Source organism: Crocodylus siamensis, chromosome 4 (assembly GCF_052110815.1).
Source record: "Crocodylus siamensis isolate JL-2025a chromosome 4, ASM5211081v1, whole genome shotgun sequence".
NCBI lineage: Eukaryota > Metazoa > Chordata > Crocodylia > Crocodylidae > Crocodylus > Crocodylus siamensis.
This window is the reverse complement of record NC_143398.1, coordinates 191,468,604-191,483,644: the sequence shown is the minus strand read 5'-3', so window position 1 is coordinate 191,483,644 and position 15,041 is coordinate 191,468,604. Positions and strand designations below refer to the sequence as shown.

General features: G+C 45.6%; 3 protein-coding genes across 3 annotated transcripts in view; all 3 read left to right on the top strand.

Moving 5' to 3' along the window:
- The first annotated feature begins 620 nt into the window (after positions 1–620).
- ASDURF (ASNSD1 upstream open reading frame) lies at positions 621–7,318 on the top strand. Its single transcript, XM_090045258.1, has 4 exons — positions 621–823; positions 3,512–3,565; positions 5,388–5,463; positions 7,180–7,318. The coding sequence occupies exons 1-4, from the start codon at positions 752–754 to the stop codon at positions 7,248–7,250; spliced, it is 273 nt and encodes a 90-aa protein (XP_089901384.1). The 5' UTR covers positions 621–751; the 3' UTR covers positions 7,251–7,318.
- ASNSD1 (asparagine synthetase domain containing 1) lies at positions 7,273–11,678 on the top strand. Its single transcript, XM_090045250.1, has 3 exons — positions 7,273–8,748; positions 9,299–9,480; positions 11,318–11,678. The coding sequence occupies exons 1-3, from the start codon at positions 7,273–7,275 to the stop codon at positions 11,571–11,573; spliced, it is 1,914 nt and encodes a 637-aa protein (XP_089901376.1). The 3' UTR covers positions 11,574–11,678.
- Positions 11,679–12,027: 349 nt separating this feature from the next.
- Positions 12,028–15,041, top strand: part of ANKAR (ankyrin and armadillo repeat containing) — a 62,162-nt gene continuing 59,148 nt past the window's right edge. The window contains exons 1-2 of the mRNA XM_090045249.1: positions 12,028–12,232; positions 12,668–13,295. Of these exons, the coding sequence (XP_089901375.1) occupies positions 12,104–12,232; positions 12,668–13,295 (757 nt within the window). The 5' untranslated portion in view covers positions 12,028–12,103. The remainder of the gene's footprint in view (positions 12,233–12,667; positions 13,296–15,041) is intronic.

The following is a 15,041-nucleotide window of genomic DNA, read 5'->3' as shown; positions in this document are numbered from 1 at the left end:
ATTTCTAAAGTGTACACTTTAAGAACAATGCCAAAAATCATGAGATGGCAATACTGGCTGTCTGGGCGGAGGGTGGCAGCCCAGCTGTGGGGGGCTTTGGGATTTTGGGGGCAGGGAAGAGTGGCTTTATTACCTCATTAACTGCCACTGTCGAATCTTCCAAACCAAGAAGAACCCTGTGGACTTCACGGGCTGAATTTGGGCCATGGGCCAGAGGTTGCGCACCCCTGGTCCGTACTGTGACACGCAGAGTGCAAAAGGGCACAGCTTCCTCAGCGGAATAGGAAAGGCCCGGAGATGCGGGGTCCTCTCCTGCCCCCTCAGTTTTTATGGGGACATCTGCCAGAGGGCAGTGACTTTTACAGGACCCGCAAGGTAAGTGCAGCAGCAGGGGCACTCCTCGCTCTCCTGCAGCCACACCCATTACTGGTCTCACACAGGCCTTCGCACCTCCCCTCCCCCCACAGCCACAACGCATGCGCACCCCACGCAGCCAGTTACAGCTATAAGATGGGGCAAAGTTCAAGCGGCACCTTCACTGTTTATTATTGCGCATGCTCTGTGCTCCCTTCCCTTGGGCCGAGCCCAACCAGAGGCTTCAGTGCTGTTAGTGAGCATGCGCGGAGAGCGGACGCGTGCGCAATCACCCTGCCGCGTGGGTGGGGAGCGCAAGCTGAGCTGGGGGAATCTGAGGCTAAGCGGAGCGGAGGTGCCGCCGCAGGGAAAAGGCGCTGCGCGCCTGGTGTTTGGGATGTCGGGCCGGGCGCCGCGCAGGGACGAGGAGGAGGCCCGACTGCGCCGCAAGGAGGAGCTGAACGGAAAGGTCGGGTGGGGCGGGGCATGACATGACGCGACGCCCCCCGCGCGAGAGCGGCCGTAGTGGATGGTGCGGGGCGCGGAGAAGGCGGGAGCGGCCCCTCGGCTGCGCGAAGTGGACACGAGCGCGGCGGGAGCGGCGCCACGGCCCTGCCCGAGCAGGGCCTTGCCGGTCGCCACCGCCCTGGAGGTGTGTCCGAGAAAGGAATGAATGTTCCTCCCGGACCCAGCGCAAGCAGGCAGAAGGAAAGCAGATCTTTCCTTTTCTTTTCCTGGAAGAAAAAGCTCCCCGAAAGCAGCTTCCTGCCTGCCCCGAGTGCAACCTGCTTCGACCTTGCGCTCTTGAGTTTGGTGAAATTCCTGAGCAGTCCCCAGCACCAGACCGGGTGGGCAGGGTCTCGGCAGGGACTGCCGTGGGCCCCTGGGGCAGCATGCACTTGGCAGGGTGGTGGTGGGACAGGCACGTAGGAAGCGCACTAGCAGCCTTAGGCAACAGCAAACCAGGCAACCGTCCAGGACCCCACACTTTATAACAATAAAAATTAATTACATTGAATATTTGTGTTATCAATAATGTATTAAGATACTTTGAAATTTCATAGATAGGGCAAAATGAAATTGAAAATGCCTGACTTGCATATAGGTCATCAAAATTAAGCCTCTAAGGGGGCCCCACATGACTTTCCCAGGGCTTCAACAACTCAAAGTCCACTGCTGGGAAGTGGCATGTGGAAGTAGGACAAGCAGGTGGGGGCCAGGGCCAGGATGGTGGGGCTTGGGCATGGGGCACAGCCATGATCTGCTCCCTACATCATAGGGCTGTGCAGGGCACGCATTGCAGCTCTACCTCAGCTCCACTTTGTCACGGCCCTGTGATCCCAGCTCCTTCCCACCTGTCCTGCATCTAATCACCACTTCCTGCCCACCTGCAGTCCCATCCTATCCACTAGCTGAGTGTGCCCTGTCTGGGGGTGGTTCTGGCTGGTCTTCATGGAGGCCCTGCCTGCCTGCTCTGCCTGGTACCCCCGGCAGTGAGTGTGGGACAGATGGGCCCAAGGCCAGGCCCCGCATCCCCACCTGCATCAGCTCACCAAAATCCTAAAGTTGCTCTCCAGCCAAAATAATTGCCCACCCCTGGTTTCAGACCTCAGTGCAAAATTCATGAATGGAAAGATCCAACCCCAACTGACCTTAAAATGTATGGAATTATCATTTATTATTTTGGACAATGTGTGTGACATGTCATGGATGAAGAATAAGTGTCATTGCATAGTTTATGAGGTGCTTATTTTTCAAAAATCCTTACATTTTTATTATATTTTTATCACTACGTCTTTATTTTTCTGGACAAAAAAAGTAGTCTTCAATGGGAGAAATGTACAATTCAGGAATCAGGCTGTGTAGTGATCACAGACAATTGTAGAAAAAAGGTTCATGTTATATACAAATTCCTTTCCAAGACATCTATTTATGAATAGTTCAGATCCTTTTTTATTTCTAGTTTCAGGTCAAATTAATTTTTGCAAAACGTACTTCTGTTTCAATCAGCAATGTGCCCCAAAATATATAGGCTGTATATCAATGAGCTGTTTTTTATGTCTAAATTCTAGACAATTACATGTGATTAATTTTTTTAGGGCTGACAAATGATAAAATCATTAATCACAATTAAGATTTTATAAAGATTTTAAAAAATAGTTGCAATTAATCACAATTGTGATTACACAATTAAACAATAGTCAGCACCCCCCACCCAACAGCCCAGAGCCGATACACTCTATGGCTCCTCCCCTGCCACCATCAACAGTGCACAGCTCTAGCCCTGACCCTGCACCCACTCCAGACTTGTGCCGGCCGGAGGAGACCAGTCAGAACCTGCGCACCCTGCCCTGACCCTGGCCCACCCTGTGCCTGCTTCAGACTTGCCTGCCCATGCTGAGCAGCAGCGGCGGTGGCTAGGCTCAGTGCAGGGGAAAAGTTGCCTTGCTGCTGCTAGACCCTTCTTGCTGCAGCCGCCGAGCCCACACCTGAGCTGCCCTGCAGCTCCTCTGCACTGCCCCCACTGCCCTGCTGTGTGGCCCAGAGGCGGCAGTGATGGTGGTGGAGAGGAGCCACAGGACAGCCTCCGCACAAGCTCCAGGTGACTGCAGCAAGAAGGGCCCAGCAGTGGCGAGGGGGAGGGGCCACTGTTCTCCTGCACTGAGCAGCAGCTTGTGCCTGGCTGCTGTCACTGCTCACCATGGGCAGGTGAGTCCAGAGCAGGCATGGGTGGGCTGGGGTCAGGGTTGTGTATGCATGTTCCAGCTGGTCTGCTCTGGTATATTCTGCTGGGCCAAGTCTAGAGAGGGTGCAGGGTGGGCCGTATTTTACCCACCCTTGGTCAAAACAAATTAATTAAATTAAATGTGCAATTAATACTTGTTACGAAAATGAACACATCAATTTGTTTTGCGTTAATTGTGTACATTAAGTGCATTTAACTGTCAACCCTATTTTTTTAATTGTTTGTCAGTCCCACTGAATTCACTTTTCTTATTCTTCTTTCCATCACGTTTCTAATGTCTAACCCAAAGTAAGCCACGAGAATAGTTCATCTATCTGAAACCGAGGGCAGTGGCTAACAGAAAAATATATGGCACTGATTTTTCATAAGTAAACTCTGGATAGATTTTTTGTTTCTTTCTTTCTTTTTCAGATTAAGGAACAGAAAATTGTAGTTGATGAGCTTTCTAACTTGAAGAAGAACAGAGTGAGTACTAGCAAAGTGAATAGCAAACCTTGAGAAAGCAGACACTGAAAAATAGCAGATACGTGGTATGAGTGTCTTTTTTTATGACAGTGTTTAGATATTGACTCCAGTGAACTTCCCAAAGTGATTTGTTTTTCATGAGTTGATCTCATCTATTTCAGCAGCGTAAGACCTGCCAGAACAAAGTAACGCGCTCCCTTCACTTAAGTTACACAGGTATCAATCTAGATGCTTAAATTCCCATTGATTTCAGTGGGAAACAGAGCCCTTTAACATATTTGGATTTGAGCCTTTGTGCCTATTCTCCTCTTTCTCTTCCCCTCAGAATTGGTTTTGTATACTAAGTGAACACTTTGAATGCAACTTGTCAAAAGACAGGCCTAGTGGTATATACCACTGATGTTTAAAGTTACAGCCTCTGGGGCACTTCTGGCTCGAGAGCCCTATTATCTGGCCCTCGGTGCTGCCCAAGGGACTTGATGTTGACCTGCAAGCAGTATGTGGCACACATCGCATGCCCCTGCACACAACATGAAGTGCCTACTCCAGCTACACTGCAACCATGTATCTTCTCTTCTGGATCCAGCATATGTCCTGAAACAGCCAGGTATGGGCTCTGCTGTCCTGGAGTGGACAGCACATGCCCAGAGCTTCTGGTATATGCAGTGCAGTCCTAGAGTGGCAGGCACAGGTGCTGTGATGCATGTTGTGTCCTCTCCAGCTGCTCCAGAACATGTGTTGGATCCAGCATGTAGTAGGCCTGAACTGAAATAGGCTTAGCATGCAGTGTGGATCCGGAGTGGTTGGAGCAGGCACAGTGTGCAGCAGAGGCCTGGAGCAGGTGCTGCCTGCAGCATAGTCCTGGACCAGCTGCCCTGGGACATGCAAAGCATGCGGCACCTACTCCAGGACATGTGCTGGATCCAGCATGCCTTATCTGGACCATAGACCAGTCTTGTTCCACTCATTCAGCCCACAGGGCCAGATGAGTTTGACACCCGTGGTGCCCAAGCATTCTGGCTCTGGAGGTAGGATGAGTAGTGCAGGTAGGGGCTGTATCTGGTGAGTGGGATTGGTCCACAGGTCAGATCCAACATGGGGTTGGTACACAGACATGATCCAGCACCTGGCCTCAACCCCATGCACTGCAAGAGTTTCTTAAGCCAGACCTGGCCTGGCCTGCAGGCTGTGCGTTGAACACACCTGGTACATACCATTTAAGTTGGTCCAAATTCTGGATTTTTTTTTAGATAATCTGAATTTCCGGAGAAGTTTTGATTAAGAGCTTCAGCATTTTATCATGCTCTACTACATGTTACATGATATGTGATAGCATGATATTTAATTGAATTGACTTCTTGTGCATCACATGCACCTGTTCTTAGTTGAGTGACTTTTAATATACTCACTAGAGGGATACTTGCCATTTAAAATGGAGAAATTATGGATATAAGTAATTTTTCTTTTGAAGTCAGTATTTTAAGTAGTTAGTTGTGTCTGATTTTTTGTTTACAATGATTTGCATTGCTTGTAAGTATTCATAAACACTTTTACTTTCAGTTTATGTATATACATTTTTTTTAAATGTCATGCAATTCTTGGATGGGGAAGAAGAATTTAAAATCTCACTGTCATAATGATTTCAATCATAAAATCATTCTCTTAGTAATTCGTCAAGCTTCTGCCATTGGTAGCATTAGAACTTGCAGTACTGAGTCTTGCAATAAGGGTGTTTCTCATGGGGTGAAGCTAGTTTTCCTATGTTGTGGCTGGCCAAGAAGCCTCTCATTTGGTAACATAAATTTTTTTTCTTATTTTGCAGAAAGTGTATCGGCAGCAACCCAATAGCAACATATTCTTTCTTGCAGACAGAACAGAAACACTATCTCAATGCAAAAGTAAGTTCTTAACAAATTAGGTAGTGCAGGGGTTTTCAACCTTTTTTAAGAAGTTTATCCCCTCTGATAGCAGCAGCTGGACATGGAGGGGAGGGTGGGACCGGCAGCCACTGTCACTGCCCTGCTTTTCCATGGCTGGTCACATGTGCAGTTCCAGGGGCTGCTGATGGGCCTCGCATACGGCCAGTTGTGTGCTGCCCATCAGCAGCCCACAGAGCCGCACGTGAGACCAGCCATGGGAAAGTAGTGTGTGGTGGTAGCTGCTTGCGAGCCTCCCCCACCCCCGTAAGGAGGCAGCAGCGCAGGGTGGTGGGTGGTAGCACCTCATCCCTGCCCACCTCTGTGTACCCCCTAGGACCTTTCCAGGTACCCCTAGGGATACGCGTACTTCCAGTTGACAACCCCTGAACTACTGTATCAAGCTGGTATTTTTGGTTATGTTAGAATATAGGGATGTAAATGGTTAAATGACAATTATATTTATACTGCTTACGATTTAGTGACCTCCAGCAGGAACAACCCCAGTCCCTCTTGTCTTTGCCTTGCTCCCAGTGCTGCGTGGGCCCTAGGCCACTGGCAGGCAGCTGGAGACAGGAGGTGGCAGGTGCAGCTGACCCACTAGGGGATGCTGCCCAGCTGCAGAGCCATATGTTCCCTTTGCCCCCATGGGCAGAGGATGAAGCTGGGGCTGTGGACCTTTCCTATGCCTGGTTCCCACCACCATGGGGAGGGAGAGAGGGATGTGCTGGGTCCCCATGGAGTCAAGCAGGGCTTTTCCACTGCAGCAGCAAGACTTCTGGCCCCATGGTGAGTCTGCCTGGTCCCCCTGGAGTGGTGGGGTCTTGGAAGGCTCCTCCGTGCTGCCAAGCCAGGCCCTCCCCAGCTCACTCTGGTGGAAGAGGAGGTCTGACTCCAGTGTGGCAGCTTCCACCAGGTGCATTACATCCTTCCCCCTCCCGCCCATAGCACTGGGACCACATAGGGTCTGGTCCAGCACTGAGTAAGGGTTGAGTGCACAGCTGGCTAAGCTTTGGGAGGCACCACGGCAGCTGGTGTAAGCAGTGCTGCATCTAAGAGATTGCCACTGACTCCTCATGGGGTGAGAGGAGTGGTGGTACAGCAGGGCAATGCAGAAGGGATCCCCGGGGAGTTAGGGCTGCAACAGTGCCCCCTAGTGGCTCAGCTGCACCTGCTGCTCAAGCATAGGCACAAACTGAAGACAAGGGCCTGGGGCTGGGGGCAGGGCCATTATTGCTGGATGTCACTAAACTGGACATGAGCTATTGGTTAACTGTTTAACCGATGTAAGTGGAAGAGGTTAAGCAGGTAATTTTTTTAATGATATTTACATTCCTATTAGAATGTGCCTAGTCCTGTGAAGGGAATTCCTGTGATGTTGCGAATTCAAGTTCTGATATTAGCAGTGCGTTTTTTCACATAAATTAAAATGTAAGTATCACTTAATGGGAAAATGTTGCAGAAGACTGTTTTATGTCATCATACCAGTGTGTGGCACATTATTAATTTGTTGCTATTTAGACACATTTCAGCATACGATTTTAAAAGTTGTGTATCTTTATGTTTGCATGGATTAGACTAATAGCTGTAGTTGCTGATTTATCAGGTATTCTTTCAAGCCATTATTCCACAATGTTTATCTAATGTTATTGAAGGGATTTTCATTGTTCACTTATTTCCTTTTTTCCATTTATGCAGACAAACTAGATGAGCTGAAGAAAGCACATCAGGAGATAGAAAATTCAGAGAAGTCTAAAATCAAGAAATAGCTGCTTTAAATTCTGTTTGGCAATGTGTGGCATTTGTTGTGTCATAAGCTTCTCTATTCAACATACCATTGGTGACTTCTTTAAAGAAGATTTGTTATGCAGCCTTAGAAGAAGAGGGCCGAACTGCAGCCAACAGCTGATAAAGACTGAGTCTGATCTCTCTTATCAATGTTTATTTTCTGGCCACGTGCTTCACCTGAGGGGACTGACAACTCCCCAGCCTCTGGAAGACACCAATAACAATGTGTTTCTTTGGAATGGAGAAGTCTTCAATGGAATTCATGTGGGAACCACAGAGAATGACACTAAAATTATGTTTCATCACCTCACGTCATGCAATAATGAATCTGACATTTTGTCACTCTTTTCATCTGTTCAGGGCCCATGGTCTTTTATGTATTACCAGGCATCCACACACTCCTTGTGGTTTGGTAGGGATTATTTTGGTCGCCGTAGCTTGCTGTGGCAATTTAATAATGGGCTTGAAAAGGCTCTTTGTCTCAGTTCTGTAAGTGCTCTTTCTGGATCTGACAATCAATGGCAAGAAGTCCCAGTATCTGGAATATTCAGAATTGATCTCAAGGCCTGTGCTGCAACTAAATCTTTAACTTTAATATTGTATCCTTGGAAATACAGATTCCAAGAGAGTGCAACAGAAGAAACACTCAAGGATGGCCTGGATCAGATTTCAAAAGATTTGCCAACCTACATCTCTCTTGCAATGAGTGAACCAAAATTCTGCTTAGTAGCACCAGTTACTCCTTTAAATAGAACAATTCCTGAAATTAAAACTGAATGTCATTGCACTAATTTTTACAGCGATTCAGTTTCTGTAGAAAACCTTCAGAGATTTCTTGCAGAAGATCACAAGAAAAAATTGGTCCATCAGCTCATAGATGTTTTAAGTGAAGCAGTAAAGAGACGTGTTTTATGTCTGTTTAGAGGAACTGATCAGCTAAAGAGAGAAAATCATAGTGTATCTGCTAGGAAAGCACATGTTGCAGTACTCTTTTCTGGTGGTATTGATTCTATGCTTATTGCGGTTCTAACTGATCGACATATTCCTTTGGAGGAACCGATTGATCTGCTCAACGTAGCCTTCATGAGTAAAGAATGTACAAAATCCAAGGGTGCCAGCAAAAAACATGAAAATCAGAAAAATCAACTTGAATTGCTTGCCTGTCAGGAACACTTTAAAGAACTTGATATCGAAACGAGCAATAGCTTGTCTTGCTTCAGTGTTCCTGACCGAATCACTGGCAGGGCTGGACTGAAAGAACTGGAGATGATTAATCCTTCAAGAACTTGGAATTTTGTGGAGATTAATGTTACACTTGAGGAATTGAAAAGAATGAGACAGCAGCACATAAGCCATTTAGTTTATCCGTTGGATACTGTTTTGGATGACAGCATTGGCTGTGCAGTTTGGTTTGCTTCCAGAGGAGAAGGTTTTATTACTAACCAGGGAGATCTGAAGCCATATAAAAGTTCTGCAAAGGTATAGGGTTCTTTGGTTTATGGTTTTATTCGTAAATATGCATTTCAGTTTCAAGAGCTAGAAAGAAACATAAGATACCTACATTCTCTGGAACTGAATAGCAAACTACAGTATATTTGCAGTAGATCAGTGCATACCTGACATGAAAATAGTGTCCGACAAGTGACCACTTAACAGATTTCTGAACTAGACAGGCCACCATCAGAAGCAAGTTAGTTCAAGATATACAATACTGATGTGCTGCAGTGTAATAGTTGTACATAATGGTAGAATATTCAGAACAATTTGATACATTTGTGTACTTTTCAGATCTCATCAGACACCTATTTAACTTTAAAGGCTCCCAATGATTCAATGTAAGTGATATGTTGTTTTATAAGTAGATGGTACACCCAGGCACATCCTATCATTTTAGTCTTACATGTTAAAAGATTAGTATTAGGTTCATATTCATATTATCTTATGGATAAATATTTGCAATCTCTGACCATTTTCCCCTTTAAGACTTCTAAGTAAATATTAAGAGACATCTTTTTATGCTGTTTTGTAGGTTGTGCTTACAGGAATTGGAGCAGATGAGCAGCTTGCAGGCTATTCCCGACATCGTGTTTGTTTTAAAAAATATGGTTTAGAGGGTCTGATTAAAGAACTAGGAATGGAACTGAGCCGTATTTCCTCTAGAAATCTTGGCCGAGATGACAGGATTATTGGAGATCATGGAAAAGAAGCAAGGTAGCTCTGTTCTATCATGAATCAAAATGTTCCAACTCTGAAGTCCATTTTTCACTGCACAAGAATGTATAAATCCAAATAGTTTTCACATTAAAAAAAAAAATTTAGCACTGTGTGTAGACACATTTGTATACAAACAAAAGTACGTTACCCCTCAAATTTTCCTCTTGGGTTTGTATAATGATGTGTCTGTCTGTGGATGTATGTAGCTGGAGTTAAGCTCAGGCATACACTTTTCACAGCTCTTACTGAACTCCGGCAAAGTTCAAACTGAAAGTACAGCAGGAAAACTTAAATTAATAGTCATTGTAAAGGCATCATTTATTGTAAATAATCTGATTTTGTATCAGAAGCATTGACTTTTGAAAGTAGAATGTATCCCTGTCGTTAGGAAGGCTGCAGGATTTCAGTGTATAAGCTCCTTATTTTTGTATATGCAATTGCTGCTATTCTGCTGGGTGCATCCTGTGGGGTTTCTGGCCATTAGTTATGTATATCTTGGATTGAGTAATCTCTCTTGAATTTTCCCTCCCTCTTCCGTTCACCCATCCCAAAATGAAAAATCCACCTCCGTGTCTGTTTGTTCCACCTCATAAGTCCAGCATTTGAGTTGAGATGTGTAGGTGTTTTCCCAGTGCAGACATCTAATGCAGAATATCTTTCTATATATAAACTGTAAATCTGCTTGTAGGACACCAATCATATGAATTTGTGATTTAGTACAAAATGGGTGCGTCTACACATGGCAGTACAGTGCCTTTGTTACTGCATCGTTATTTAGTACTTCCTTTTGGAAGTAGTAAATGACAGCACAGTAACAGCCCATACTGCACCATACTGGCCATGCACCATTATTTTTAACTGCTATGTTGCTGTAGCAACATCCTATAACAAGGGACTGTAACTTTGCTCCAGAGATGTACCAGTGGCATCATGGTTTTTGCCAACAGATGCTGTGGCACTGTAGCATATTGTGTAGATGTGCCGTCTGTATCAGGGGTGACCAACCTGTGGCTCCAGAGCTACATGTGTCTCTTCAGAAGTTAATATGGATCTCCTTGAATCTTCGCACAAGCACACAATGACCAGTTTCTGTTTGGAAGCTGGTCACTATCTGCTTGTGCAAAGATTCAAGGAGATGCATATTTACTTCTAAAGAGCCGCATGTGGCTCCAGAGCCACAGGCTGGCCACCCCTGCTCTATATAGCTTTTTGTGGGGAGAGGGAAGTAACCTGTTGATTTATAAATTTACATAAAACATGAAATATTCAGGTAATAGCCAATGGCAGTAGTCTTTTCCAATCCAAGGAGTTTTTCCTTCGGCAAATATATTTTTTCCTGTCAGGAGTGATACCACAGAATTTCCAGTATAAAGATTTTATTACTTGAACTGTGGAAATTGCTATTCTGTTTTATAGTAGCTTAACATTTTAAGAGCCTCTGATCTTGAAAATGTTATGTTCTACACAATGCTTTCTGTTTTCTCTTTCCTTTATTTTTGATGGAAAGTAGCATGTAAAAATAAACCAACCCCAGGATTTTTGTCATTTTTTTCTACTTAAAATTCTTTTTCCTGAGGGAGACTTTTAAAATTTCCAGTTGCTTAAGTGAGGTTGCACATGAGCATGTGGTCATTTTCTCCCATTCCCCAAAATGGCACAGCATTTTTTCCCCTCAGCAATTTAGCACTATCTCTGAATAGCTTTTCTTTGGAAAATAGTTGTTTTCAAGGACCAATATAATTCTGAACTGAGTTTCTGTCCCCTCCATTACACGTGGATTTATCTATCTCAACACCTGTTGACATAATAGTTTTTCATTATATTCTCTTTCTAGGTTTCCCTTCCTTGATGAAGATGTTGTCTCCTTTCTGAACTCTCTGCCCATTTCAGAAAAAGCAAATTTGGCTCTGCCACGAGGAATTGGTGAGAAATTCCTTCTGCGTCTGGCAGCTAAGGAGCTTGGTCTCACAGCCTCCACCGTTTTGCCCAAGAGAGCCATGCAGTTTGGATCCCGGATTGCCAAAATGGAAAATAGCCATGAAAAGGCATCTGATAAGTGCAGCAGACTCCAGTCAGTGGCAGGAGACTGATTGTACGAGACCATCCCGGGCCTTGTTTGCAGTGCTGGACAAGACTTCCATATTGTTGTTCTCCTCCGTGGATGTTCAATAAAGCAGGTCTTTGTTTAAAAGCTCCGTTGGTGTCTGCCCCCTTAATGTAACTGAAAACTTCCTCTGGCCTTGGTGCTAGTGAGCCAGGAGCCTTCCCATCCCTGGGGGAAGTGAGGCAGCCAGGGCTTCATGGAGCCCTCACGCTGCTCCCGTTATGGCTGTGCCCCCGGAGCTGTGGAGAAGCCTCCATCTCACTGCCTGCTATAGCCTGAAATGAATAGGCAGGTGAGTAGGCCTGAGGGCTTCCCCCCGTACCCCCCCAGCGGGCTGAGCTGGGCCGCACCACAGGCCTGGGCTCTGCACGTCCCCGCGGGTCCGCAGGGTGGCAGCGCGCGTCCGTTACGGCCAGGCGGCTCCCGATAGGACGGGACTAGACGCGTCCCGCCTCCCCGCATCGCGGGCTTCAAGCGCCGGGCCGACGCGAGACAGGGACCTCGCCTGGCCGGCGCATGCGCAGACCTCTCGACCGGCAGTCCCGCTCCCGTGCGGGTGTTGCCATGGCACTGCCCCGCGTCTCTCTGGCGACAGCTCGCTGCAGCTCCGCTAGCCGCTGCGGCTCAGCGTCCAGGCCCCGACAGGTCGGCCCTCGTGACTGGGGCGCGGGCGGACGAGTCCCCACCCCCGCGACTCTGCCTGTTTCCAGCCTTTTCCCTGGGCTCCCCGCGCGGCTTGCCTGTAAAACGGGCCTGCGACAGAGCCGCTGTCATCGTTTCTTCCAGAGAGGCGGAGGTGTTGGAGCCCCGGGTGCCAGTCTCCAAAAAAGAGCAAAAGAGAAAGAAAAGCAGGCGGGGCGGGCCCACAGCGTGGCCCGGCACCAGGCTTGTGCCTGCTTGGGGGGGTGTCTCGGCCTGGGGTGGTAGAGGGGGAAGCATTTCGAAATACGGCAAATCTTGAAATAGTTTGGGATAGTTCAGATGTGTATAAGAATCCCGTCCTTGACAGAAACGCATAATTCATTTACTCAAACATCTGGTTAAATAACCATCGTGCTCATTTGTCTTGTGTTTCCTTAGGAGCCTGGTGTGGAAAGCACCTGTTGCAGGATGATGAGGCCTTCCAGGAAAACACTGCCTAGAATTGAGCCAGCAGATGAGGCAACGTACTTAGCAAACCTAGCAGTTCAGAGAAATGCCAGCGCCTTCTTTGACAAATTTGATCGCAGTGAGTTGCAGGAATTGCTGACTACTGCTTCTTCTAGCTGGCTGGCTTCAAAAGATGACCTGCGCCATCCGCTAGAACTGCCCAGTGGACTGATAAGTCAGCTGAGAAACATAAGTTTCCCCACTATAGTTGTGCTAGCTCCAGTGGACCCAGATGTGCCTTTGGACTGCAAAGAAATCCACCAGATTGTGAGAGAATTGGCAGTTGGCATTTACTGTTTAAACCAAATACCTTCCATCAGCTTAGATGCCAATTATGATCAAAGTACTTCTTGTCAGCTTCCTCCAGCTTACTTTGACACCAGAATTGGTCAAATTTTGATCAGTGTTGACTATATGCTAAAAGCATTATGGCATGGGGTATATATGCCCAAAGACAAGCGTGTTCGGTTCTCTGAGCTCTGGCGTTCCAGCATGGACATTGATATAGATGGGAAGCCCCAAACAGAAAAAAACATTGTTTCAGAGTTTTGTTCAGCAGGTGAGTAAAATCCAATATTTTCCGATTTTTTTCATTCATTATTTAGGAATTTATGAAAATGAATCAAGGAAAACGAAAAATTCTGCAAGGGGTATTCTTTGGAGCTAGTGCTGTCATTTGAAAAAGGTAGATTGCAGGACATCTGGAAAACAAAAATAAATAGATTTTAATAACCATATTTTGAAAGGAATGTGGGTCTCATTAAGACACCCAAATGAACCTTGGCTTCATGAAAGCTTATTTATCTTGCCTTTAAATGTTCAAAAGTATTCAACACTCACCAGGTCTATTTGAGAATAATAAAAATACCCAGGTTCTGAGATCCTGTGAAAATCTAACCTTAATTCAGCAGAAACATTTTTCTAACATGATTTATGTGAAGGGTTTTTTAGATCACTTGCTCTTGGTAGTTGCTATTTTAAATAACCTGTTCTTTTAAAATGTAATAAATGAGGCTTAGCTAAAACTAAAACAGTTCTTCAGACAAGGACATTTGTACCCAGAAGCTTGCAAAGAAGAATTTTTCCAACTTTTTGAGTCGGTCTAATAAAAGATATCTGATTTTCCCAAAGAACCTTGTCTACCTATGTCCTTAGAGCAACACAGCTACAACTTATACTCCTGAAATAAGCCCTTATATTCTAAAAGCTGTAAGAATAGCTGATGGTTGCGAAAGGTAATAAAATATAGTGCAAGGTCACTCACTGGCTAATCTCAGTCCCAATTTGGTAATGAGACCCTTGCCCTACCTTCAATCCAACTAGTAATGAGACAATTACCATTACTCTTTGGTGGTATGTAAGAATTAGTGTCATCACTTCAATACCTAGGGCAAGCGTGAATATTACCGCCAGTATTTGGAGTGGCTTTGTAATCACCCAGGTCCTGTTACAATCAGTGATTTTCCAGTGACCTTAATCAGGCCCTAATTGGCAGTTTAAGAGGAGAGTAACTGCTCTTTCACACTTTGTGGTGTTTCTACCAGAGTATGAACAAGGCCCACTGGTGAGGGAATGTGGGGATGATTAGATTGCTGCATCAGAGTTTTAACTATTCTACAGCTAGGTAGAGACTTTGTGCTTTAGGACTGATTATTTGGCATTTTCAATAGCATTAAATTCACTTGAGAAAGGTAACCTGACACACTGGTCTATGGTTGTATTCCTGTGTTTTACAGAATACGTGAATGAACCAATTCTAATATTATAAAAGCCTGTCTGTCTGTAATGCTTTATTCGTGCTCTGATTGGCTGATGGAAACAGCCAATCAGAGTGCTCCAAGCATGGGGGAGTGCTGCCATGATTCCGAGGCTGCGCCAAGGACCAGACAAGCGCTGCTGGCCTCAGTTCCCCCACGCTGCTCCCTGCAAGAGGCAGAACAGAAGCAGCATGGGGCATTAAGTGGAGGCACTCCATCCCAGCCCTGCCACCCCCATCATTCTTGCCGGGCAATTGGCTAGTAACAATAATAAAAGCATGTCTAAAAGAACAGTGAGGGAAAAGAGCAGCTCTTATAGGGTAATTCCTTAATCTGTCCCAAGTGTCGTTAAACATTGAACTGGCTTATTCAGTTTTGTATATCGAAAGGTATAATATAAAGGTAAGTAGATACTATTCTACAATTCTGTAAATAAAAACTTGTCAGAACTAAACCATTGTACAAAATTATTTTTGTGTCCGGCAACACTTTTAAAAATATGTTTCAACAGCATCTGTTAGACTGATAGATATTTATGCAGATCTTCT